General features: G+C 47.4%; 2 protein-coding genes across 3 annotated transcripts in view; one reads left to right on the top strand and one right to left on the bottom strand.

Annotated features, from left to right (window-relative positions):
* ANK2 (ankyrin 2) overlaps positions 1 to 1,868 on the bottom strand; it is a 772,868-nt gene extending 771,000 nt beyond the window's left edge. Inside the window, exon 1 of the mRNA XM_073571911.1 lies at positions 1,443 to 1,868. Within this exon, the coding sequence (XP_073428012.1) occupies positions 1,443 to 1,508 (66 nt within the window). The 5' untranslated portion in view covers positions 1,509 to 1,868. The remainder of the gene's footprint in view (positions 1 to 1,442) is intronic.
* LOC141086146 (outer dynein arm-docking complex subunit 3-like) lies at positions 1,153 to 26,269 on the top strand. Of its 2 annotated transcripts, none has more exons than XR_012231522.1 (2): positions 1,153 to 1,246; positions 25,428 to 25,557. XR_012231522.1 is itself a non-coding variant. In XM_073571939.1 (2 exons), exons 1-2 carry the CDS (start codon positions 20,670 to 20,672, stop codon positions 26,049 to 26,051), a joined length of 1,689 nt encoding a protein of 562 aa, XP_073428040.1. In that variant the 5' UTR covers positions 20,605 to 20,669; the 3' UTR covers positions 26,052 to 26,269. The 2 variants fall into 2 exon arrangements, 1 of the variants encoding a protein (XP_073428040.1); XM_073571939.1 differs by lacking the exon at positions 1,153 to 1,246 and adding an exon at positions 20,605 to 21,734 and having other exon boundaries at positions 25,428 to 26,269.
* Positions 26,270 to 27,150: the final 881 nt, after the last annotated feature.

Below are 27,150 nucleotides of genomic sequence, written 5' to 3' on the forward strand. Positions count from 1 at the left end.
AGCTGTGCCCCCAGTAAAGTATGCATCGATAAGTGCCAGAACGTCCAGACCACTCTCATCATAATCTGTACTGCATATTAGTAGGGCGATGGGTGTGGTATATTGATTTACAGACATTATTTCCTTCAGGACACTGCAGTGCTTGCTTTCCAATATATATATGTATGTATATATATATATACACATACACACAATGTTATACATCTAGAATTTTAAATTGTGCATATATATATATACACACACATACAACTATATCTTGTATACAGGTATACATATGTATACATTGTCAGACTTGGTGCCAAGGGCCCACCGTTAACATTGACTTTGGGGGCCCACTTTTCACCTGCATGTAAATATTACACTTTCCTCGTTCACTTAGGCTGTGTGCACACGCTGCGGATTCTGCTGCAGTTCCGCAGCGGATTTGGCCGCGGCGGATGCGCATCAGTTTTTGCTGCGGTGTACAGTACCATAATATCCTATGGATATTAAAAACCGCAGTGCAGACGGTGCAGATTTTTCCGTGCGGTTTTCCTGTGGTTTCTAAACCGTAGAAAGAATTGACATGTTAATTCTTTCTGCGGATTCCGCTGCGGTTTGCCATCTCCTCCATTTTGGAGATGAAAAACCGCAGGTAAAACCGCAGGCCCTTTGACCTGCGGATTTACCTGCGGAATTTACAAAATCCGTGCGGCCAAATCCGCACCCCAATCCGCAGCGTGTGCACATACCCTTATGTACCTATGCTTCTATATAAACTAGGTAGTTTGGTTAATGAATGATGATATGCTATTTTTTTGTACAGAGTATATTTAGTGAATTATGCCGAGTACTGCCCATACAGTGGGGGCCCATCGGTGGATTCCCCGGTTCTCCTATGGGCCAGTCCGAGCCTGTATGTATATGATGGAAGTTCTACAATCACCCAGCGTGCCAATGTGGGCATCTCAGTGAATGCTACAGCGCCAGGTGGCAATAATCTCATATACCTATTACCTGTTGAGTGGCCATTATGATATATACTGTATTTTGGACATTTGTGGCACACATGGTACATTATAAAATGGCATAGGTATCCATGTAAATATTGCCACCGAATCACAGCAATTATTATGCATTTCTACTATTAGCGCCACAATTGGGTTCTCTGAAAGGCGTGGCACAGCGACATATTTATCATAAGCCAACATTGTAGGTGGCACATACGTGTGCGGTGCTGGCGCATGTGACATCCCAGGGAGATCAGGTAAAAAACATTACCAGCCAGCCATGGCAAGCTCCTGCCTGCACCATACATACATGTGACTGGCCATTGTGGGGATGCAGGGAGTGTCCGGGGGAAGAAAAGTCAGTGCCCTGGTCTAGGAGGGGACCAGTGAGGGGGGCTGGCTCCCATACAGGTGCCACAGGGCACAGCACATATACAGGGTACAGTCACCCACCTGGCGGATCCTGGGTGGCATGGGGGGAGACACACCACCCCCTGGTGTAGAGGCGGGAGAGGCCATGTCCCTGCAGCCTCCCTCCTTCTCCAGCTGTCCCTTCTGTGGCACGCTCCTGACTGACAATCCCGTCAGACAGCTTCCTCCTAGGCATGCAGTGTGGGTAGGAGCCGGGCAGCAATGACCTTCCTGTCTTCGTCCAGTAGTGATCTGCAGAGCAGCGCCTGGCAGTCTGCAGTGTATGGGGGGAGAGCGCTGCTGCTGGGATGATCATTACAGCAGGAGAACTGACAGGAGCTGGAGGCTGGGCTGCTGCTGATGAGCTCACCCACAGCCCTGGAGTCTGGCATGGATGCCAACCTGCAGATATCTGTGTGGAGACCTGCTACACCACCATGAGGGAGCAGTCAGGGTTCTCTGCAGAGGATTCCTGCTTTCCCTCCCAGTAGATGGAGCTGCAGCCTCACTCCAACTGACTATAATTTATATAAGTAGGAGCTGGGAACCCCACCAGTCCCCTGAATCCATGGGGCTGGGGCATCAGTAATGACAGGAGCCTGAGGTGTGCCAAATCCCCTTGTGTCCTGGATTAGGCCAGGTAATCCGGAACTAGCAGCGCTTGGACGCAGCACATATTCACGCTTCCAAAGCACTGCCGTCAGAGGCGTAGCTAGGGTTTTGGTTCAGGGGGGCGAAACTTCTGAGTGGGCCCCTAACCAGAGAACCTCAACAGATGATAATCTATATCTAAAAAGACCAACATTGATATTACCGCCATGTGGTCAGTGGTAGATCTCAGTCCTACAGAACATATAAGAGATTACAGCAGAGTTACAGATAATGACTTACCGCTGACGTTCTTTCTGATGGAATCGTTCACTTTTCACGTCTTTTCCATCTGGCCCAGACCGACATGACAACTTCTTCCAGACAGGACTCGGCTGCAGAGAATACAACAACAACACATTTCACTTCTCACATTTTCAGCACTGTCACCAATTGGACCATTCTCATCCTGCACAAACTGCTCATCCTGCTGATACCCCAATACTGAGCCACTGCTGCCATATCTGTCCTTATTACTGCACCTGATACCCCAATACTGAGCCGCTGCTGCCATATCTGTCCTTATTACTGCACCTGATACCCCAATACTGAGCCGCTGCTGCCATATCTGTCCTTATTACTGCACCTGATACCCCAATACTGAGCCGCTGCTGCCATATCTGTCCTTATTACTGCACCTGATACCCCAATACTGAGCCGCTGCTGCCATATCTGTCCTTATTACTGCACCTGATACCCCAATACTGAGCCGCTGCTGCCATATCTGTCCTTATTACTGCACCTGATACCCCAATACTGAGCCGCTGCTGCCATATCTGTCCTTATTACTGCACCTGATACCCCAATACTGAGCCGCTGCTGCCGTATGTGTCCCTATTACTGCACCTGATACCCCAATACTGAACCGCTGCTGCCGTATGTGTCCCTATTACTGCACCTGATACCCCAATACTGAACCGCTGCTGCCATATCTGTCCTTATTACTGCACCTGATACCCCAATACTGAGCCGCTGCTGCCATATCTGTCCTTATTACTGCACCTGATACCCCAATACTGAGCCGCTGCTGCCATATCTGTCCTTATTACTGCACCTGATACCCCAATACTGAACCGCTGCTGCCGTATGTGTCCCTATTACTGCACCTGATACCCCAATACTGAACCGCTGCTGCCATATCTGTCCTTATTACTGCACCTGATACCCCAATACTGAGCCACTGCTGCCATATCTGTCCTTATTACTGCACCTGATACCCCAATACTGAGCCGCTGCTGCCATATCTGTCCTTATTACTGCACCTGATACCCCAATACTGAGCCACTGCTGCCATATCTGTCCTTATTACTGCACCTGATACCCCAATACTGAGCTGCTGCTGCCATATCTGTCCTTATTACTGCACCTGATACCCCAATACTGAGCCGCTGCTGCCATACCTGTCCTTATTACTTCACCTGATACCCCAATACTGAACCGCTGCTGCCATATCTGTCCTTATTACTGCACCTGATACCCCAATACTGAGCCGCTGCTGCCATATCTGTCCTTATTACTGCACCTGATACCCCAATACTGAACCGCTGCTGCCGTATGTGTCCCTATTACTGCACCTGATACCCCAATACTGAACCACTGCTGCCATATCTGTCCTTATTACTGCACCTGATACCCCAATACTGAGCCACTGCTGCCATATCTGTCCTTATTACTGCACCTGATACCCCAATACTGAGCCGCTGCTGCCATATCTGTCCTTATTACTGCACCTGATACCCCAATACTGAGCCGCTGCTGCCATACCTGTCCTTATTACTGCACCTGATACCCCAATACTGAACCGCTGCTGCCATATCTGTCCTTATTACTGCACCTGATACCCCAATACTGAGCCGCTGCTGCCATATCTGTCCTTATTACTGCACCTGATACCCCAATACTGAGCCGCTGCTGCCATACCTGTCCTTATTACTGCACCTGATACCCCAATACTGAACCGCTGCTGCCATATCTGTCCTTATTACTGCACCTGATACCCCAATACTGAGCCACTGCTGCCATATCTGTCCTTATTACTGCACCTGATACCCCAATACTGAGCCGCTGCTGCCGTATGTGTCCCTATTACTGCACCTGATACCCCAATACTGAGCCGCTGCTGCCGTATGTGTCCCTATTACTGCACCTGATACCCCAATACTGAGCCACTGCTGCCATATCTGTCCTTATTACTGCACCTGATACCCCAATACTGAGCCACTGCTGCCGTATGTGTCCCTATTACTGCACCTGATACCCCAATACTGAGCCGCTGCTGCCGTATGTGTACCTATAACTGCACCTGATACCCCAATACTGAGCCACTGCTGCCATATCTGTCCTTATTACTGCACCTGATACCCCAATACTGAGCCACTGCTGCCGTATGTGTCCCTATTACTGCACCTGATACCCCAATACTGAACCGCTGCTGCCATATCTGTCCTTATTACTTCACCTGATACCCCAATACTGAGCCGCTGCTGCCATACCTGTCCTTATTACTGCACCTGATACCCCAATACTGAACCGCTGCTGCCATATCTGTCCTTATTACTGCACCTGACACCCCAATACTGAGCCGCTGCTGCCATATCTGTCCTTATTACTGCACCTGGTACCCCAATACTGAGCCGCTGCTGCCGTATGTGTCCCTATTACTGCACCTAATACCCCAATACTGAGCCGCTGCTGCCGTATGTGTCCCTATTACTGCACCTGATACCCCAATACTGAGCCACTGCTGCCATATCTGTCCTTATTACTGCACCTGATACCCCAATACTGAGCCGCTGCTGCCGTATGTGTCCCTATTACTGCACCTGATACCCCAATACTGAGCCACTGCTGCCATATCTGTCCTTATTACTGCACCTGATACCCCAATACTGAGCCACTGCTGCCATATCTGTCCTTATTACTGCACCTGATACCCCAATACTGAGCCGCTGCTGCCATATCTGTCCTTATTACTGCACCTGATACCCCAATACTGAGCCGCTGCTGCCATATCTGTCCTTATTACTGCACCTGATACCCCAATACTGAGCCGCTGCTGCCATATCTGTCCTTATTACTGCACCTGATACCCCAATACTGAGCCGCTGCTGCCATATCTGTCCTTATTACTGCACCTGATACCCCAATACTGAGCCGCTGCTGCCATATCTGTCCTTATTACTGCACCTGATACCCCAATACTGAGCCACTGCTGCCGTATGTGTCCCTATTACTGCACCTGATACCCCAATACTGAGCCACTGCTGCCATATCTGTCCTTATTACTGCACCTGATAGCCCAATACTGAGCCGCTGCTGCCGTATGTGTCCCTATTACTGCACCTAATACCCCAATACTGAGCCGCTGCTGCCGTATGTGTCCCTATTACTGCACCTGATACCCCAATACTGAGCCACTGCTGCCATATCTGTCCTTATTACTGCACCTGATACCCCAATACTGAGCCGCTGCTGCCGTATGTGTCCCTATTACTGCACCTGATACCCCAACACTGAGCCACTGCTGCCATATCTGTCCTTATTACTTCACCTGATACCCCAATACTGAGCCACTGCTGCCATATCTGTCCTTATTACTGCACCTGATACCCCAATACTGAGCCGCTGCTGCCGTATGTGTCCCTATTACTGCACCTGATACCCCAATACTGAGCCGCTGCTGCCGTATGTGTACCTATAACTGCACCTGATACCCCAATACTGAGCCACTGCTGCCATATCTGTCCTTATTACTGCACCTGATACCCCAATACTGAGCCGCTGCTGCCATATCTGTCCTTATTACTGCACCTGATACCCCAATACTGAGCCGCTGCTGCCGTATGTGTCCCTATTACTGCACCTGATACCCCAATACTGAGCCGCTGCTGCCGTATGTGTCCCTATTACTGCACCTGATACCCCAATACTGAGCCACTGCTGCCATATCTGTCCTTATTACTTCACCTGATACCCCAATACTGAGCCACTGCTGCCATATCTGTCCTTATTACTGCACCTGATACCCCAATACTGAGCCGCTGCTGCCGTATGTGTCCCTATTACTGCACCTGATACCCCAATACTGAGCCACTGCTGCCGTATGTGTCCCTATTACTGCACCTGATACCCCAATACTGAGCCACTGCTGCCATATCTGTCCTTATTACTGCACCTGATAGCCCAATACTGAGCCGCTGCTGCCGTATGTGTCCCTATTACTGCACCTGATACCCCAATACTGAGCCGCTGCTGCCGTATGTGTCCCTATTACTGCACCTGATACCCCAGTACTGAGCCACTGCTGCCATATCTGTCCTTATTACTGCATCTGATACCCCAATACTGAGCCGCTGCTGTGGTATGTGTCCCTATTACTGCACCTGATACCCCAATACTGAGCCGCTGCTGCCGTATGTGTACCTATTACTGCACCTGATACCCCAATACTGAGCCACTGCTGCCATATCTGTCCTTATTACTGCACCTGATACCCCAATACTGAGCCGCTGCTGCCATATATGTCCCTATTACTGCACCTGATACCCCAATACTGAGCCGCTGCTGCCATATGTGTCCCTATTACTGCACCTGATACCCCAATACTGAGCCACTGCTGCCATATCTGTCCTTATTACTGCACCTGATACCCCAATACTGAGCCGCTGCTGCCGTATGTGTCCCTATTACTGCACCTGATACCCCAATACTGAGCCGCTGCTGCCGTATGTGTCCCTATTACTGCACCTGATACCCCAATACTGAGCCGCTGCTGCCATATCTGTCCTTATTACTGCACCTGATACCCCAATACTGAGCCACTGCTGCCGTATGTGTCCCTATTACTGCACCTGATACCCCAATACTGAGCCGCTGCTGCCGTATGTGTACCTATAACTGCACCTGATACCCCAATACTGAGCCACTGCTGCCATATCTGTCCTTATTACTGCACCTGATACCCCAATACTGAGCCGCTGCTGCCGTATGTGTCCCTATTACTGCACCTGATACCCCAATACTGAACCGCTGCTGCCATATCTGTCCTTATTACTTCACCTGATACCCCAATACTGAGCCGCTGCTGCCATACCTGTCCTTATTACTGCACCTGATACCCCAATACTGAACCGCTGCTGCCATATCTGTCCTTATTACTGCACCTGACACCCCAATACTGAGCCGCTGCTGCCATATCTGTCCTTATTACTGCACCTGGTACCCCAATACTGAGCCGCTGCTGCCGTATGTGTCCCTATTACTGCACCTAATACCCCAATACTGAGCCGCTGCTGCCGTATGTGTCCCTATTACTGCACCTGATACCCCAATACTGAGCCACTGCTGCCATATCTGTCCTTATTACTGCACCTGATACCCCAATACTGAGCCGCTGCTGCCGTATGTGTCCCTATTACTGCACCTGATACCCCAATACTGAGCCACTGCTGCCATATCTGTCCTTATTACTTCACCTGATACCCCAATACTGAGCCACTGCTGCCATATCTGTCCTTATTACTGCACCTGATACCCCAATACTGAGCCGCTGCTGCCGTATGTGTCCCTATTACTGCACCTGATACCCCAATACTGAGCCGCTGCTGCCGTATGTGTACCTATAACTGCACCTGATACCCCAATACTGAGCCACTGCTGCCATATCTGTCCTTATTACTGCACCTGATACCCCAATACTGAGCCACTGCTGCCATATCTGTCCTTATTACTGCACCTGATACCCCAATACTGAGCCGCTGCTGCCGTATGTGTCCCTATTACTGCACCTGATACCCCAATACTGAGCCGCTGCTGCCGTATGTGTCCCTATTACTGCACCTGATACCCCAATACTGAGCCACTGCTGCCATATCTGTCCTTATTACTTCACCTGATACCCCAATACTGAGCCACTGCTGCCATATCTGTCCTTATTACTGCACCTGATACCCCAATACTGAGCCGCTGCTGCCGTATGTGTCCCTATTACTGCACCTGATACCCCAATACTGAGCCACTGCTGCCGTATGTGTCCCTATTACTGCACCTGATACCCCAATACTGAGCCACTGCTGCCATATCTGTCCTTATTACTGCACCTGATAGCCCAATACTGAGCCGCTGCTGCCGTATGTGTCCCTATTACTGCACCTAATACCCCAATACTGAGCCGCTGCTGCCGTATGTGTCCCTATTACTGCACCTGATACCCCAATACTGAGCCACTGCTGCCATATCTGTCCTTATTACTGCACCTGATACCCCAATACTGAGCCGCTGCTGCCGTATGTGTCCCTATTACTGCACCTGATACCCCAACACTGAGCCACTGCTGCCATATCTGTCCTTATTACTTCACCTGATACCCCAATACTGAGCCACTGCTGCCATATCTGTCCTTATTACTGCACCTGATACCCCAATACTGAGCCGCTGCTGCCGTATGTGTCCCTATTACTGCACCTGATACCCCAATACTGAGCCGCTGCTGCCGTATGTGTACCTATAACTGCACCTGATACCCCAATACTGAGCCACTGCTGCCATATCTGTCCTTATTACTGCACCTGATACCCCAATACTGAGCCGCTGCTGCCATATCTGTCCTTATTACTGCACCTGATACCCCAATACTGAGCCGCTGCTGCCGTATGTGTCCCTATTACTGCACCTGATACCCCAATACTGAGCCGCTGCTGCCGTATGTGTCCCTATTACTGCACCTGATACCCCAATACTGAGCCACTGCTGCCATATCTGTCCTTATTACTTCACCTGATACCCCAATACTGAGCCACTGCTGCCATATCTGTCCTTATTACTGCACCTGATACCCCAATACTGAGCCGCTGCTGCCGTATGTGTCCCTATTACTGCACCTGATACCCCAATACTGAGCCACTGCTGCCGTATGTGTCCCTATTACTGCACCTGATACCCCAATACTGAGCCACTGCTGCCATATCTGTCCTTATTACTGCACCTGATAGCCCAATACTGAGCCGCTGCTGCCGTATGTGTCCCTATTACTGCACCTGATACCCCAATACTGAGCCGCTGCTGCCGTATGTGTCCCTATTACTGCACCTGATACCCCAGTACTGAGCCACTGCTGCCATATCTGTCCTTATTACTGCATCTGATACCCCAATACTGAGCCGCTGCTGTGGTATGTGTCCCTATTACTGCACCTGATACCCCAATACTGAGCCGCTGCTGCCGTATGTGTACCTATTACTGCACCTGATACCCCAATACTGAGCCACTGCTGCCATATCTGTCCTTATTACTGCACCTGATACCCCAATACTGAGCCGCTGCTGCCGTATATGTCCCTATTACTGCACCTGATACCCCAATACTGAGCCGCTGCTGCCATATGTGTCCCTATTACTGCACCTGATACCCCAATACTGAGCCACTGCTGCCATATCTGTCCTTATTACTGCACCTGATACCCCAATACTGAGCCGCTGCTGCCGTATGTGTCCCTATTACTGCACCTGATACCCCAATACTGAGCCGCTGCTGCCGTATGTGTCCCTATTACTGCACCTGATACCCCAATACTGAGCCACTGCTGCCATATCTGTCCTTATTACTGCACCTGATACCCCAATACTGAGCCGCTGCTGTGGTATGTGTCCCTATTACTGCACCTGATACCCCAATACTGATCCGCTACCGCCGTATGTGTCCATATTACTGCACCTGATACCCCAATACTGAGCCGCTACCACCATATGTGTCCATATTACTGCACCTGATACCCCAATACTGAGCCGCTGCTGCCGTATGTGTCCCTATTACTGCACCTGGTACCCCAATACTGAGCCTACTACCGCCGTATGTGTCCATATTACTGCACCTGATACCCCAATACTGAGCCGCTGCTGCCATATGTGTCCCTATTACTGCACCTGATACTCAATACTGTGCCGCTGCTGCTGTATGTGTCCCTATTACTGCACCTGATAGCCCAATACTGAGCCGCTACCGCCGTATGTGTCCATATTACTGCACCTGATACCCCAATACTGAGCCGCTGCTGCCGTATGTGTCCCTATTACTGCACCTGATACCCCAATACTGAGCCACTGCTGCCATATCTGTCCTTATTACTGCACCTGATACCCCAATACTGAGCCGCTGCTGTGGTATGTGTCCCTATTACTGCACCTGATACCCCAATACTGATCCGCTACCGCCGTATGTGTCCATATTACTGCACCTGATACCCCAATACTGAGCCGCTACCACCATATGTGTCCATATTACTGCACCTGATACCCCAATACTGAGCCGCTGCTGCCGTATGTGTCCCTATTACTGCACCTGATACCCTAATACTGAGCCGCTACTGCCGTATGTGTCCATATTACTGCACCTGATACCCCAATGCTAAGCCGCTGCTGCCGTATGTGTCCCTATTACTGCACCTGATACCCCAATACTGAGCTGCTGCCGTATGTGACCCTATTACTGCACCTGATGCCCCAATACGGAGCCACTGCTTCCGTATGTGTCCCTATTACTACACCTGATACCCCAATACTGAGCTGCTGCCGTATGTGACCCTATTACTGCACCTGATGCCCCAATACGGAGCTACTGCTGCTGTATGTGTCCCTATTACTGCACCTGATACCCCAATATTGAGCCGCTACCACCGTATGTGTCCCTATTACTGCACCTGATACCCCAATACTGAGCCGTTGCTGCCGTATGTGCCCCTATTACTGCACCTGCTGTGTGGTTCTGTGTGACCTCTACATTTTAAAGCAACCCTCTACAATATAGTGATGCTGGGTGCAAGTGCCCTAGAAAACAGTGCCCACATTTTGTCCCCTAGAATGTAATAGTGCCCTGTGTGCCCCTTTGACAGTCACAGTAACCCAAGTTCCCCTATAATAAGTGCTCACTTTACATTTAGTAATGTCCCAAGTCTCCCCCGTGTACAGCTCCTCTATACACAGTATGATGCTCTCTTACACAGTATAATGCCCCCACACTGTATGATGGCCCCGTCACTATAATCACTGTATGATGGCCCCCTAGATAGCATCCATATAGCACAGTGGTCCCCAACCTATCTGACCTTGAGAGCCACATTCACCTTAGACAGAGGGTCGCGAGCCACATTCAGCTCCCACCCCCTTCAAAGTAGTGTCACTCAATACCCCCATTACAGGTATAATGATAACCAATGCTTTTCCACATAAATCATTCCAAAGCATCACACTGAGATACAGGGGTTCCCACAATACCCCCATTCAGTATTCTCCCAACACACTGTCACATCCAGCTTTGAGCATCTCCTCTAACATGTAGTACCATCCTCCAGCGTACCATACCTAAAACATCTCTAAACCTCTAAGACCCAGATCTGCTCTTCTGTGCAGGGCTACTCACGTAAATCACTATTTTGTGATGTACTCTTCATACCTCTTTGCTAGACCTGGAGCTAATGCACCATGCTGGCAGACAGTCGCAAGCCACAATTCATGGGACCACGAGTAACATGTGGCTCCCGAGCTACAAGTTGGGGACCCCTGATATAGTATAATACACCAGATAGTCCTCAATATAGTATAATGCACCCCCATAGGCAGAGTCTATAGTATGATGCACCCCCATAGGCAGCCTCTATATTATAATGCACCCCCATAGGCAGCCTCTATATTATAATGCATCCCTATAGGCAGCCTCAGTATTATAATGCACTCCCCATAGGCAGCCTCTGTATTATAATGCATCCCTATAGGCAGCCTCTTTATTATAATGCACTCCCCATAGGCAGCCTCTATATTATAATGCATCCCTATAGGCAGCCTCTATATTATCATGCACTCCCCATAGGCAGCCTCTGTATTATAATGCATCCCTATAGGCAGCCTCTTTATTATAATGCACTCCCCATAGGCAGCCTCTATATTATAATGCATCCCTATAGGCAGCCTCTATATTATCATGCACTCCCCATAGGCAGCCTCTGTATTATAATGCATCCCCATAGGCAGCCTCTGTATTATAATGCACTCCCCATAGGCAGCTTCTGTATTATAATGCATCCCTATAGGCAGCCTCTGTATTATAATGCACCCCATAGGCAGCCTCTATATTATAATGCATCCCTATAGGCAGTCTCTGTATGATAATGCACTCCCCATAGGCAGCCTCTGTATTATAATGCACCCCCATAGGCAGCCTCTGTATTATAATGCACTCCCCATAGGCAGCCTCTTTATTATAATGCACCCCCATAGTCAGCCTCTGTAGCCCCATAGGCAGTCTCTGTACCCCCATAGACAGCCTCCGTATTATAATGTACCCTCATAGGCAGCCTCTGTACCCCCATATTCAGCCTCTGTATTATAATTTACCCCCATAGGCAGCCTCTGTACCCCCATAGGCAGCCTCTGTATTATAATGTACCCCCATAGTCAGCCTCTGTACCCCCATAGACAGCCTCTGTATTATAATGTACCCACATAGGCAGCCTCTGTAACCCCATAGGCAGCCTCTGTACCCCCATATGCAGCCTCTGTACCCCTATAGGCAGCCTCTGTACCCCTATAGGCAGCCTCTGTAAGCCCATAGACAGCCTCTGTAACCCCATAGGCAGCCTCTGTAACTCCATAGACAGCCTCTGTACCCCTATAGGCAGCCTCTGTAACTCCATAGACAGCCTCTGTACCCCTATAGGCAGCCTCTGTAACTCCATAGACAGCCTCTGTACCCCTATAGGCAGCCTCTGTAACCGAACAAATAGAAGAAAAAAAATGGGCTAAAAAAGCCCTAGCCAGCTCACCAACCACAGCCACAGCACGGAACCTTGTCTGGACCCAGCGATAGTTGATAGTAGACAAAAACACGAGGGGTGTTCCAGCTGATAAAATTTCTTGCTTTATTGAAAAAATTAAAATAGTACAGCGGCTTACTCCTCAAGAGTAGATGGATGTGCTATGAGGCACTGAAACACCAGCTGGAACGGCCCTCATTGTTTTGTCTAGCCTCTGTAACCCCATAGTTAGCCTCTGTACCCCTATAGGCAGCCTCTGTACCCCTATGGCAGCCTCTGTATCCCTATAGGCAGCCTCTGTAACCCCATAGGCAGCCTCTGTACCCCTATGGCAGCCTCTGTACCCCTATAGGCAGCCTCTGTACCCCCATAGGCAGCCTCTGTAGCCCTATGGTAGCCTCTGTACCCCCATAGGCAGCCTCTGTAACCCCATAGACAGCCTCTGTAGCCCTATGGCAGCCTCTGTACCCCCATAGGCAGCCTCTGTACCCCCATAGGCAGCCTCTGTAACCCCATAGGCAGCCTCTGTAACCCCATAGGCAGCCTCTGTAGCCCTATGGCAGCCTCTGTACCCCTATAGGCAGCCTCTGTACCCCCATAGGCAGCCTCTGTAGCCCTATGGTAGCCTCTGTACCCCTATAGGCAGCCTCTGTACCCCTATGGCAGCCTCTGTATCCCTATAGGCAGCCTCTGTAACCCCATAGGCAGCCTCTGTACCCCTATGGCAGCCTCTGTACCCCTATAGGCAGCCTCTGTACCCCCATAGGCAGCCTCTGTAGCCCTATGGTAGCCTCTGTACCCCCATAGGCAGCCTCTGTAACCCCATAGACAGCCTCTGTAGCCCTATGGCAGCCTCTGTACCCCCATAGGCAGCCTCTGTAACCCCATAGGCAGCCTCTGTAGCCCTATGGCAGCCTCTGTACCCCTATAGGCAGCCTCTGTACCCCCATAGGCAGCCTCTGTAGCCCTATGGTAGCCTCTGTACCCCTATAGGCAGCCTCTGTAACCCCATAGGCAGCCTCTGTAGCCCTATGGCAGCCTCTGTACCCCTATAGGCAGCCTCTGTAACCCCATAGGCAGCCTCTGAACCCTTATGGCAGCCTCTGTAACCCTATAGGCAGCCTCTGTAACCCCATAGGCAGCCTCTGTAACCCCATAGGCAGCCTCTGTACCCCTATGGCAGCCTCTGTACCCCTATAGGCAGCCTCTGTAACCCCATAGGCAGCCTCTGTACCCCTATGGCAGCCTCTGTACCCCTATGGCAGCCTCTGTACCCCTATAGGCAGCCTCTGTACCCCCATAGGCAGCCTCTGTAGCCCTATGGTAGCCTCTGTACCCCCATAGGCAGCCTCTGTAACCCCATAGGCAGCCTCTGAACCCTTATGGCAGCCTCTGTACCCCTATAGGCAGCCTCTGTAACCCCATAGGCAGCCTCTGTAACCCCATAGGCAGCCTCTGTAACCCCATAGGCAGCCTCTGTACCCCTATGGCAGCCTCTGTACCCCTATAGGCAGCCTCTGTAACCCCATAGGCATCCTCTGTACCCCTATGGCAGCCTCTGTACCCCTATGGCAGCCTCTGTACCCCTATAGGCAGCCTCTGTACCCCTATAGGCAGCCTCTGTACCCCCATAGGCAGCCTCTGTACCCCCATAGGCAGCCTCTGTAACCCCATAGGCAGCCTCTGTAACCCCATAGGCAGCCTCTGTACCCCTATAGGCAGCCTCTGTACCCCTATGGCTGCCTCTGTACCCCTATAGACAGCCTCTGTACCCCTATGGCAGCCTCTGTACCCCTATGGCAGCCTCTGTACCCCCATAGACAGTCTCTGTATCCCCATAGACAGCCTCTGTAACCCCATAGGCAGCCTCTGTACCCCATAGGCAGCCTCTGTAACCCCATAGGCAGCCTCTGTAACCCCATAGGCTGCCACTGTACCCCTATAGGCAGCCTCTGTACCCCTATAGGCAGCCTCTGTACCCCTATGGCAGCCTCTGTACCCTCATAGACAGCCTCTGTACCCCCATAGACAGCCTCTGTAACCCCATAGGCAGCCTCTGCACCCCTATAGGCAGCCTCTGTATTATAATGCACCTCGTTACAAAAATAAATAAATCTAATACTCACCTCTCTTCCTCCCGGCTCCTGCACTGCTCCCTGCTCTCGCTCATCTCCTGGCAGCGGGCGCCGGGCAGTGACGTCATCACGCCCGCTGTCAGGGAGAGGGGGATGATGGGAGAAGGAGCGCTCGCTCCCTCTCTCAGCACTGCGGTCAGCTGTATGGGCTAGATGCCGATACAGCTGACCCTGCAATGACGGGCGGGGGGCCCACTGCTGGCACAGGGCCCCCCACCGCCTGCTCAGGGGCCCATAGCGGCAGAGCCGGGAGATCGATTCTCCCTGCTCTGCCGCAGAATGTAATTGTATCGGCGCGCTGCGCACGCCGATACAGTTACAGTAGTGTAGCTCGGGGTGGGCCCCCTCAGACCGCGGGGCCTGGGGCGACCGCCCCCTCTGCCCCTCCCCGGTAGCTATGCTACTGACTGCTGTTTATTGAACACTGGGGAATCCGCATGTGTTCACTGAACCGTGCGGATTTACCGCATCCAATACATTGTATGGGTGAAATTTCTCCGCAAAAGAAATTGACATGCTGCAGTCTGGAAAGACATGCCGCATGGCCGTCTTTGCTGGTGATCCGCGGATATCTGTGCATGCATAGTGGACATGGGATTTCTTGAAATCCCATCCACTATGCTGTAACATCTGGACGCTGAGCGTCAAACCCACAGCAATTCTGGATCGTGGGCATATACCCTAAGACTTTAGGTATTGTCAGGGGTGGGCTGGGCCGGTTGGCAGAGAGGCGATTGCCCTCCGGTCCAATCCCCCAGCCGCTGTACAGGGCCCGCTGCACAACAAATTGTGCGCGGCCATGCCCGCCATACTGTGACGCGGCCGGAAGCAGATACAGTCGCCCGTATCACAGTCCTATCACGCCGGGAGCTGTGCACGGCCGTCTCCATGTTCTCTCCTCTGTACTTCCGGGTCATGTACTGGACGCTGGAAGCAGAGAGGCGCTGCTGGGGAGCGACTGTGAGGTAAGTATTAAATACTTTTTTTTTCTTTATAAAATGAATTCAATAAGTGAGGGTAAATGCAAGTGATGAAGTGGGGGGTGTAAGGGGGACTGCATATGATGGAGTTTGGGGGATAAAGAAGACTGCACATAGAATCATAGAATCGTAGAGTTGGAAGGGACCTCCTGGGCCATCAGGTCCAACCCCCTGCTCAAAGCAGGATTCGCTAAATCATCCCAGACAGATGTCTGTCCAGCCTCTGTTTGAAGACTTCCATTGAAGGAGAACTCACCACTTCTCTTGGCAGCCTGTTCCACTCATTGATCACTCTGTCAAAAAGTTTTTTCTAATATCTAATCTGTGTCTCCTCCCATTCAGTTCCATGCCATTGCTTCTAGTCTTTCCTTGTGCAAATGAGAATAAAGATGATCCTTCTACAATGTGACAGCCCTTGAGATATTTGTAGACAGCTATTAAGTCTCCTCTCAGTCTTCTCTTTTGCAAGCTAAACATTCCCAGATCCTGCAAACTTTACTCATAAGACAGGGTTTGCAGACCGGTCACCATTCTGGTCACTCTTTTCTGAACTTGCTCGTTTGTTGATGACTTTTTTAATATGCGGCACCCAAAACTGGACACAATATACCAGATGAGGTCTGACCAAAGAGGAGTAGAGGGCAATAATGACTTCACATGACCTAGACTGTATGCTTCTGTTAATACATCCTAGAATTGCATTTGCCTTTTTTGCTGCTGCATCACATGATGGAGTGGGGGGATAAGTGAGGCTGCACATGATGGAGGGGGGGAGTGGGGATGCACATGATGGAGTCGTGGGGGGAGTGGGGCTGTATATGATGGAGTGGGGCTGCACATGATTAAATGGGGGGGCTGCACATGATGGAGTGGGGCTGCACATGATGAAGTGGGGGGAGTGGGACTGCACATGATTGAATGGGGCTGCACATAATGGGGGACGGCCAGAGGGACAGCAGGTATCGGGGAGGGTGAGGGGGTGATCGGAAGGCTGGGGGGAGCGGAGGGAAGGGGGAGGGGAGCTGATGATGACTGCAGCTGTCGATCGCTGTCGTCAGTCGGTGGCGGCAGCCGATCGGCGCTGACAGTCGGTGGGGGGGCTGATCAGTGTCTCCAGCCATGTCCGATGCCACTGCAGCATCGGCCATGGTTGGATTGTAATATTTCATCAAATTTCATTGATGAAATATTACTATCGCTCTGATTGGCTGTTTCACTTTCAACAGCCAATCAGAGCGATCATAGCCACGTGGGGGCTAAGCCACCCCCCCGTGGTGAAGCACAAAGAGTCCTGTGTGTGCGGGTCAGGTGACCTTTCATTGACCCCAGTCACCCGACCCGCAGGAGGGTGATTTATAGCATGACGCATGCGGGGGCATCATGGGTCGTTTGGGCATGACTTTCATGATGCCTACGTAGGCGTCATGGGTCGGGAAGGGGTTAAAGGGAATCTGTCACCCATTATTTGTGATATGATGTAAAGATATTCAATTTAGTGTCACATAAGAATTATAGCAGTACTTTAGATACTCCCTGACTCCCTACCTTTGATGCATAAATACCGTTTTTAGCTCTCCTGCGGTGTATGTAAATCTCTGCGGTCCGGTTGGAACGGTAGGGCTAAAGGTACATGCACACGCTGCGGAATCTGATGCAGATTCATCCGTGCGGATTTTGCAAAATCCGCAGATCTGCAGGTCAAAAGACCTTCGGTTTAACTGCAGATTGGCCTGCGGTTTATCATCTCCACAATGGAGGAGATGGCAAATTGCTGCGGAATCCGCAGAAAGAATTGACATGCAATTCTTTCTGCGGATTTGAAACCGCAGCACAATTCGTGCGAAAAATTCCACACCGTCTGCACAGCGGTTATTTATTCCCAAAGGGAATAATGGTACTGTACAGGGCCAAATCCGCTGCGGATCCGGAGCAGAATCCGCAGCGTGTTAACACACCCTTATTCTCCTTCTCTCCCCCTCTCCTCGGCTTGCTGTACGTATTGTGATCTGTGAATATCACAGATCCCGTAGAGTTGCCGAGCGTGCACATTGAAATTTCCTCCCGCGCATGCGCAGTATGCTTTGCCCAGCTGTGGGCAAATCATAAATCATTATTGTGTATGCGCCGTCATACGCTGTTACTCTCTATGGCCTGGAAGTATCGCAAATGCTGTTTGTTGATGTGATGACAGTGCTGATTGTTGCATTTCTGCGTGTATTTGTCATACATTTATGGTAGGTGACTATTGTCCTGATGAGAGGGACATATAATTTAAGCTAGGTCACTATGCTCCATGTACTTGGCTGACATGTTGAAAAGCATTTTACATAGACACATGCTAAGGTTTATTTGATAAAACCATTTAAGTTGCATAATGCATAAGTAAACAGTGACTAGCAATATTAGTCTCTACCAATAAGCACAGCTAACCCTGTCAGTAATCATGATTTTGGATGTTGATTTATCTGATGTACTGCTTTCTTGATAAGATACCAAGTGATACTAAATTGTGTCCCTGAATTTAGTGTTAGGCCTTATTGATTGACTTGATAGTCACATTGATAAATGGACAAAAGTTGATATGCAGGTCCATGTGAGTGGTTTAAGGCCATAATAGGTTACTGCGCAATAGTGGGTTTTCTCTGTGGGCAATTTTGTGTGTTTCTGTTTTTCTGCACGTGCACTTTTATTGAGTTTATTAAACATATGAGAATAAAGGTTACATTTTATTATCATCCCCAAAATCTATTCCAATGCGCTATACCTAATCTAGACTTTATTGGATTACCATCTGCTATACTGATTATATTGCTTAAAGGGGGTTTTACACTAAGCGATATCGCTAGCAATATCGCTAAAACGTCACTGGTTTTGTGACGTTATAGCGATATTGCTAGTGATATCGCTATGTGTGATACTTACCAGCGACCGGCTCCCCCGCTGCTCATCGCTGATCGCGCGAGAATGTCCGGCTCCATTTCTCGTCGTCTGCTTCCTGCTGAGACTTCCTGCTGTGACGTCCAGCGACGCGTGGAGGCGGGCCGGAGGACGCAGGATCGCTGTGTGTGAATGGTAAGTATCGTGCGCTGCGTCGCTGCTGCATCGCTGTGAGATCTTTCTGTATGAAAGCTCACTAGCGATCATTTAGCGATGCACCAGCGATCCTGACCGGGTCGGATCGCTGGTTGGATCGCTGGTGCATCGCTAAATGTAAAAGGGCCTTAAGTGACACTAAATTGAGTGATATCTTTATATCATATCACAAAAAATGGGTGACAGATTCCCTTTAACTCATCACACGCTACATATCCTGGGGGCTCTGGATGTTGAGACCTACAGCAACATTAAGAATAAATGATTCCTTTGTTCTCATCATAACGTAAGTAATAGTTGGTCAATTGAATGAATCGGTGTTCAGAAAACTGGCAACCAGTCTCAGTGCAATGAAATCTTGGACAGCAAACACGCATTTTGAACAATGGTTTGCTCTCAACTGTTTAAGAGACTTTTCGCATACCGTTTTCTTCACTCCGTTGGTCAGTGCTGTGCAAAAGGTATAAAATCAGCTGGTCCTCACTCTCCAGAGCCTGCTCCGGTTTCTGAAAATTGGCCGGTGTGGTGTTATCAGCGTTACAGCCAATCAGCCGCTCTGCTGATATAGACAGCACAAGCTGCTGAGCTCAGTGATAGGCTGCAGTGTGAATGTGCCCTGGTCATGTGACGTTACCTCTAGAATGTAAAGTGCTGCGGAATATATTGGCGCTAGAGAAATAAAGTTATTATTATTATTATTATTATTATTATTATTAATAATTGTTTGCCTATGTTTTGATACTTAGGCTATGGTCACCCATTGCATTCTTGCATTACTTTTTTGCTGCTTTTTTTCTGTAGAAAAGAAGCAGTTTTACAGTAGCACCAATGGCTATGATATTTCAGAAATCGCATGCGCTCAGCTTTTTTTCCTGACTGAACATGAGAACTGCATTGGTTTTGAAAATCTGCAGCATGTCAATTCTTTCGGTGTTTTTGTAACATTTATTTCAACCTTTTAGAAACAATGAGAAAATGCAAAAATGCTGCAAAAAATGCAACATAACATTTGTGCTGCGTTTTTGGTGAAAAAAAACCTTTAATAACATATACTGTAGACAAATCACATCTGCCTAAAAAACACAGCAAAAATGCAGTAAAAACATGGCTAGTTGCTGCGTTTTATAAACAATGTTTTTAAAGCCAAGAGTAAAGGCTTTGGCCACGGAAAAAAACTCTGCAAAATCGCCATGTGTGAACATAGCCTTATACTGATACTTTTATATAGGCATGTAAGTGATAGCATTTGTAAACAGTTAAATGCTTCTCTGCGGCCGACAGATAATTTTCTACAACACTGCAATTACATCATGTCGTTATTGCCAGGTTCTATGCTGGCATTACTCTTCTGTTAAGGTTCTGTCTGTGATGTCATAGTGTGGATGGTTCTACTTCTGTCATCAGTGTAGACATTGAGCGGAATCTTTGCATCATAATTAGATGTAGAACGGAACTACATGTGATGTAAGTCCGTGACTGTGCAGTGTCTTTGAAGTCATAAGCAGTATAAACACCAGCTTCTTCCTAATACTGTTATTAGGAACAAAGCTAGAGCCTGTCTTCATGAGAAGGTGCTATAAAGTGACTAACCACAAGAACACAAAGAAGTAAAATGGACAACTCTTTTAACACTCGTACCAAGAAGCTTGGAACTTGGCAAGAGAGGGGCAAGATGGCAGGCAGGGGCCTGAGATCTTGGGCCGATACTACGATAGTCATGCCCAGGAGTCCATCGCTTTCTGAAATAAAGTCATCAATTCAAGTATTGCAGCAAAAGATACAGCTGATAGAATATGACCGCATGGCATACCAGGAGAGAACAAGTCACACCATCAAGGAAAATGAGGAGACCTTAAGGCTGCTTCATGAAGAGATTAAGAAATTGAACCAGGAATTAGTTCAGGAGAAGCAGATACAATCAGACAGAGAGGCTAAGGCTAAAAAGGACGTCCTTAAGTTACATGAGAACAAGCTCCATGACACCGTCAAGCACCTAAATGCCCTGCATCACCAGGCACAAGTCCGCAGGAAATGCTTAGAGGAGATGGAGCTAATGCTCAAGCAGAATGCTGGTGTTAAGCAGAAGAATAGAAACATCCAAGAAGAACAGATCCAGCACTTCCTAGAGAATAAGCTGGAAGAGGCAAAAATGAAATTACAGGATGTGAAACACATTCGCAGCGTATACAGGAAAATCACTACCCTTTTGCAGGATGAAATGCCAACATTCCAACCCCAGATTGAGCAACTAAAGACTGTAATTTTACTGTTTAAAAAGGAGTTAAAAGATCTCAAATTAATGCTTCATAATGTGGCAATATCACGTGATCATGCATGGGCAGAATATCAGCACCTGAGGAAGGAATATCATAGCAAATGCATCCACAAAGAACAGATCCTGCGCAATTTGAACCACCAGGCCAATGAGAGGCGTCAGATTAAGAAGACCAAGACCAAATCTGGGGAAATAATTGTTGAAGACCAAGCTCCTACTGACTATGAGGTCTCTCTTGTAGAAGGAATAGAAAAAAGAGTCCGTACATATAAAGAAGCCACAGAAAAGATCAAGGAGGCTACTGGTGCAGTTAATGAATGTGAAGTGCTGCAGCGCTTCCTTAATCAAGAGGAGAAGCTGAAATATCTGGAGAAGGAGAAGTTAAAGGCTGAAACAACTCTGGTAAGTTTTGAGAAAGTTTCCTATTATTTTGGTTTTCTTCTTTAACCATGGCTCCTTCAGGACCATAATAATTTTTGGTTTGTTTTTTTATCAGTTCAATCCAAGAATGATAACCTTATTCTTTTTCTTCACCGTTTAACTACATAAGGGCTTGTTTTTTGAGGGCCGAGTTATACATTGTAGTGGCACTATTTGGAGTTATATATGTATAATTTAATCAATAACTTGCACTGTGGGCGATAATTTACATACTTACATTGTAGATCCATGACGTTCAACTTTTCTCAACCAATTATAGATTTTCCTCTTCACTGTTAGTTTATTTATTAGAAAAATATCCAGACATTTCTTAAATGCTGACAGAGTGTCCATCATTACTGCCTCTTGTGATCGGGCATTCCACAGTCTGACTACTGTTACGGTAAAGACCCCTTTCCTGTTTAGCTGCTGGAATCGTCTTTATTTCACACATACAGTGGGGCAAAAAAGTATTTAGTCAGTCAGCAATAGTGCAAGTTCCACCACTTAAAAAGATGAGAGGCGTCTGTAATTTACATCATAGGTAGACCTCAACTATGGGAGACAAACTGAGAAAAAAAAATCCAGAAAATCACATTGTCTGTTTTTTTTCCATTTTATTTGCATATTATGGTGGAAAATAAGTATTTGGTCAGAAACAAAATTTCATCTCAATACTTTGTGATATATCCTTTGTTGGCAATGACAGAGGTCAAACGTTTTCTGTAAGTCTTCACAAGGTTGCCACACACTGTTGTTGTTATGTTGGCCCATTCCTCCATGCAGATCTCCTCTAGAGCAGTGATGTTTTTGGCTTTTCGCTTGGCAACACGGACTTTCAACTCCCTCCAAAGGTTTTCTATAGGGTTGAGATCTGGAGACTGGCTAGGCCACTCCATGACCTTGAAATGCTTCTTACGAAGCCACTCCTTCGTTGCCCTGGCGGTGTGCTTTGGATCATTGTCATGTTGAAAGACCCAGCCACGTTTCATCTTCAATGCCCTTGCTGATGGAAGGAGGTTTGCACTCAAAATCTCACGATACATGGCCCCATTCATTCTTTCATGTACCCGGATCAGTTGTCCTGGCCCCTTTGCAGAGAAACAGCCCCAAAGCATGATGTTTCCACCACCATGCTTTACAGTAGGTATGGTGTTTGATGGATGCAACTCAGTATTCTTTTTTCTCCAAACACGACAAGTTGTGTTTCTACCAAACAGTTCCAGTTTGGTTTCATCAGACCATAGGACATTCTCCCAAAACTCCTCTGGATCATCCAAATGCTCTCTAGCAAACTTCAGACAGGCCCGGACATGTACAGGCTTAAGCAGTGGGACACGTCTGGCACTGCAGGATCTGAGTCCATGGTGGCGTAGTGTGTTACTTATGGTAGGCCTTGATACATTGGTCCCAGCTCTCTGCAGTTCATTCACTAGGTCCCCCCGCGTGGTTCTGGGATTTTTGCTCACCATTCTTGTGATCATTCTGACCCCACGGGGTGGGATTTTGCGTGGAGCACCAGATCGAGGGAGATTATCAGTGGTCTTGTATGTCCTCCATTTTCTAATTATTGCTCCCACAGTTGATTTCTTCACTCCAAGCTGGTTGGCTATTGCAGATTCAGTCTTCCCAGCCTGGTGCAGGGCTACAATTTTGTTTCTGGTGTCCTTTGACAGCTCTTTGGTCTTCACCATAGTGGAGTTTGGAGTCAGACTGTTTGAGGGTGTGCACAGGTGTCTTTTTATACTGATAACAAGTTTAAACAGGTGCCATTACTACAGGTAATGAGTGGAGGAAAGAGGAGACTCTTAAAGAAGAAGTTACAGGTCTGTGAGAGCCAGAAATCTTGATTGCTTGTTTCTGACCAAATACTTATTTTCCACCATAATATGCAAATAAAATGAAAAAAAAAACAGACAATGTGATTTTCTGGATTTCTTTTTCTCAGTTTGTCTCCCATAGTTGAGGTCTACCTATGATGTAAATTACAGACGCCTCTCATCTTTTTAAGTGGTGGAACTTGCACTATTGCTGACTGACTAAATACTTTTTTGCCCCACTGTAATTCATGTTTCTTGGCCCTTTGTGAGGTCCTTAGAAGGAATAAATCATGTGCCAGTCCGTTGTATTGACGACACACGTATCTGTACATGGAAATGGGAATCTATTCTTTTTAGCATCCAAAACTTGATCTGATATTCAAGGTGTGGCTTTACAAGGGTTGTTATAAAAGGGGAATATTACACTGAGATTACTGGTTTTATCTCCCTTTTCACAAACCCTAAAAAATGTTGTTTTGCAGCTTGATATTGATTATTGCTGCTTAGCTTTCTTATACCAGAGTAAACACTGTGAGCTGTGAGGATCTGCCATTGTCGGGAATGGAGGTCTAGTACGCAATATGCAGACTCCCAGGAAGAAGTGTGGCCTTGCCCAATATTAAGCGATTCTGCACCCACTAGATGGCTGCACCCAGCAGCCAGCCGCGAACATTAGACTCACAATTTTGGAATTTTTATATGTTTACGTGGTTTGCCAATCAGGTTAATTTCATATTCTTTTATGGACTTTGGCAATACCACATATGCTAATGTGTTGGAGGTGGTTTTTATGTTGTAATTTTGTTTTAATGCCTTTAGGGTACTTGAACCTGCAGTTAGTTGTCTAATTGCATATACTATATACAGAAATTCCCAACAATTCTGTTGGTAAAAATATCAGTTACCTATGAACACCAGCCACAGGCACGTTTTCAAAAAAGCTCTGTGATGGCAAGAAATGGGGTCTTCAGCACACTCTGGCTGCCATATTAATCCATCTGTGCCCTGAAATCATATTACAGGGGACATAGAACAAATCACCCCTGTTCTAATGTAACAAGCGACAGTATACCCCGAGTCCAGACTATACCTGGGGTTAAAGCGGCTTAGGTGTATACTGGGTATTTTATGGCCTAGGCCAATTTATATTCCAAGGTATAAATTGACCTAGGCCATGTCACACCCCCTCACGACAGATTATACGCCCCTTAACATCAGCTTAGGTAAAAGCCCTTATCTTATCGGACAACAGTATAATCTCAGATGTAATAACTGTTGTCACATTGTATTGTAAGATCAATCTTCATCATGAGATTAACAACACACATACTTTCCCACTATATGTAAGTCAGTATTAAGTTATTAAAAATGGCATCTAAAATCTATCTAATTTACAAGGGCTCATAAAATAAAGGGGTATATTGTAGCCTCGAGGGGGTATAGTTTGGCCTAGGACAGTTAATCCCCTGGGGTGTACTCTGACCTTGGACAAACTATACTCGGGTTTAATCTGGCCAGAGGTTAATTTGGCCTGTTATAGCAATACGCCATTAATACCACTGTCAGAAATTGACAGAGGCATTTAACAAACGTAGGCAGAACTCTGCTATGCTTATGACTGTTAGAGGAAGATCCTGGCTATATGTCACCCAGTGACCGCTTATGTAATTACAAAGAGAGCATAAGATCTCCTTGCAGATGTTGTCATTGGTGGGATTTGAACCCAGGTCCCCAGCACTGCAAGGATAGAGTGCTACCCACTGAGCCAGCAATCTGCTTAATACAAAACATAATCCATATGTTTATATTTTATGTTACATAGATATATTACATTCAAATTTTATTTCCATGACAGAGTGACGTGAAAAACACAAAAGAAAAAACAGTTAATCTCCTCAAGGAAATAAAGTTCTCAAAACAAGAGAAGCTGCAAGCTGAGCTATCTGACAATCAAAAGATCTTAGAAGATCTCCAAGAAAGACTGCAACTGGAATCAAAAAATCTAAGCGATTATAAGAAGAAGTTAGAGAAAACTCACGAAGTCCTAGCTAAAGCAACATCTGAAGTAAAGCGCTTAGAAATAAAACTGCAGCACAATAAAATATCCTGGGCCAAATTTCCACTAAAGGATCTTTCTCTAAATACCCCTGTCCTGGATCTCCTAGCCGTCATTGGCCAGAAAATGCAGAACCTACAGAAGCAGTTAGAAGGAGAAGATGCTGCAGAAATCTTCAGGGAGATGGAGGAAGAAGAGGAATTTGTAGATACCATCGAGCGCAATCTCCCAGCAAGCAACTTGCGTATTTCGTTGCTGTCACCAACTAAACTGGATGAGTCCGATGATGAAGCTGGAGGAGAAGATCGCTTTCTGATAACAAGAGAAACGATAAAGAAGATTTCAGAGCAAAGCACCATATCCAAAAGAAAGGCCAATATCTGGTGCGAGAAATGGGGGCTAAGCGGTGTTACATACGCCTGAGCTACTTTTGGATTCTTTAATTGTCCCATATTAAAATTACATCTAGAATCCTCCTTTAGTACTCCACATTATCTCCAAAAGAACATCAGGAAACATTTAGCTCTGATGACAACTGATACTCATAAGAAAACATTGTAATCGCTACTTTCAGAGTAGTTTGATTAATAAAAAATACTTGTTAAAACCATCATACATTTTCTCTGTGCAGGTTTCACTCTTGGTTTTACCTACAAATACTAATGCAAAATATTGCTGTGTGAAAGTGGTCTCAAAGCTACACCAAATCATAAAAACGGAATTCAGCAAGCTGTAAAGGGAGCGCTTTCCTCCCATTTCAACAATGTGTATTAGCATGACATGGCTACTCAAACCAGTAGTTTGGGCAAAGGGGCACCGGTTTATACTACATCAACATTGATTGAGTTAAATAGCTATACTATGCTGTGCTTTGATGACCTGAAATAGGTAATTGGTGAATCTCCAAGTCAAGGATTACACCTAGAATACGTCAGTTATCTGCATGATTGTCTCTTTTTATTTGCTTTATGATAAAGTCCATAACACTATTGACCTGCAGATACAGGATTCTTCTGCAGGTTAATGGCATTCTGAAGGTGTTCACTTGAACTATTAGTACACAGCCGCCACTCTCGTTGTTAACCAGTGTTCCACAACTCCGGTCCTGAAGAGCCACCAGCGGGTCATGTTTTCAGGATTTCCTTAGTATTGCCAGGTGATGATTTCATTCTGGACGGGCAAGAACTCCATCACCTGGGCAATCTTAAGGAAATCCTGAAAACATGACCCATTGGTGGCTCCTGAGGAACGGAGTTGGGGAACACTGCTGTTAACAGTGATAATTGCTTTGGGAATGCCAGCATAACTGAAAGTCTGCGGCTCCCAGGAGAAATACAGTTTTCTCCCTGGTGCCGCACGTTCAGTGCAATGGTCAGCCATCTCTATAGTGCTATTAATCTGCTGATTTATAGTATATCTGCAGGTTTAACCCCTTTCTGACATATGACGTACTATCTTGTCCATGTGCTCTGGGCCTTAATTCCCAAAGATGGGATAGGACGTCATAGCGATCAGCGGCGCC

This window comes from Dendrobates tinctorius, unplaced genomic scaffold, assembly GCF_039654945.1.
Source record: "Dendrobates tinctorius isolate UK_male_01 unplaced genomic scaffold, ASM3965494v1 ptg000030l, whole genome shotgun sequence".
NCBI classification, from domain to species: Eukaryota; Metazoa; Chordata; class Amphibia; order Anura; family Dendrobatidae; genus Dendrobates; species Dendrobates tinctorius.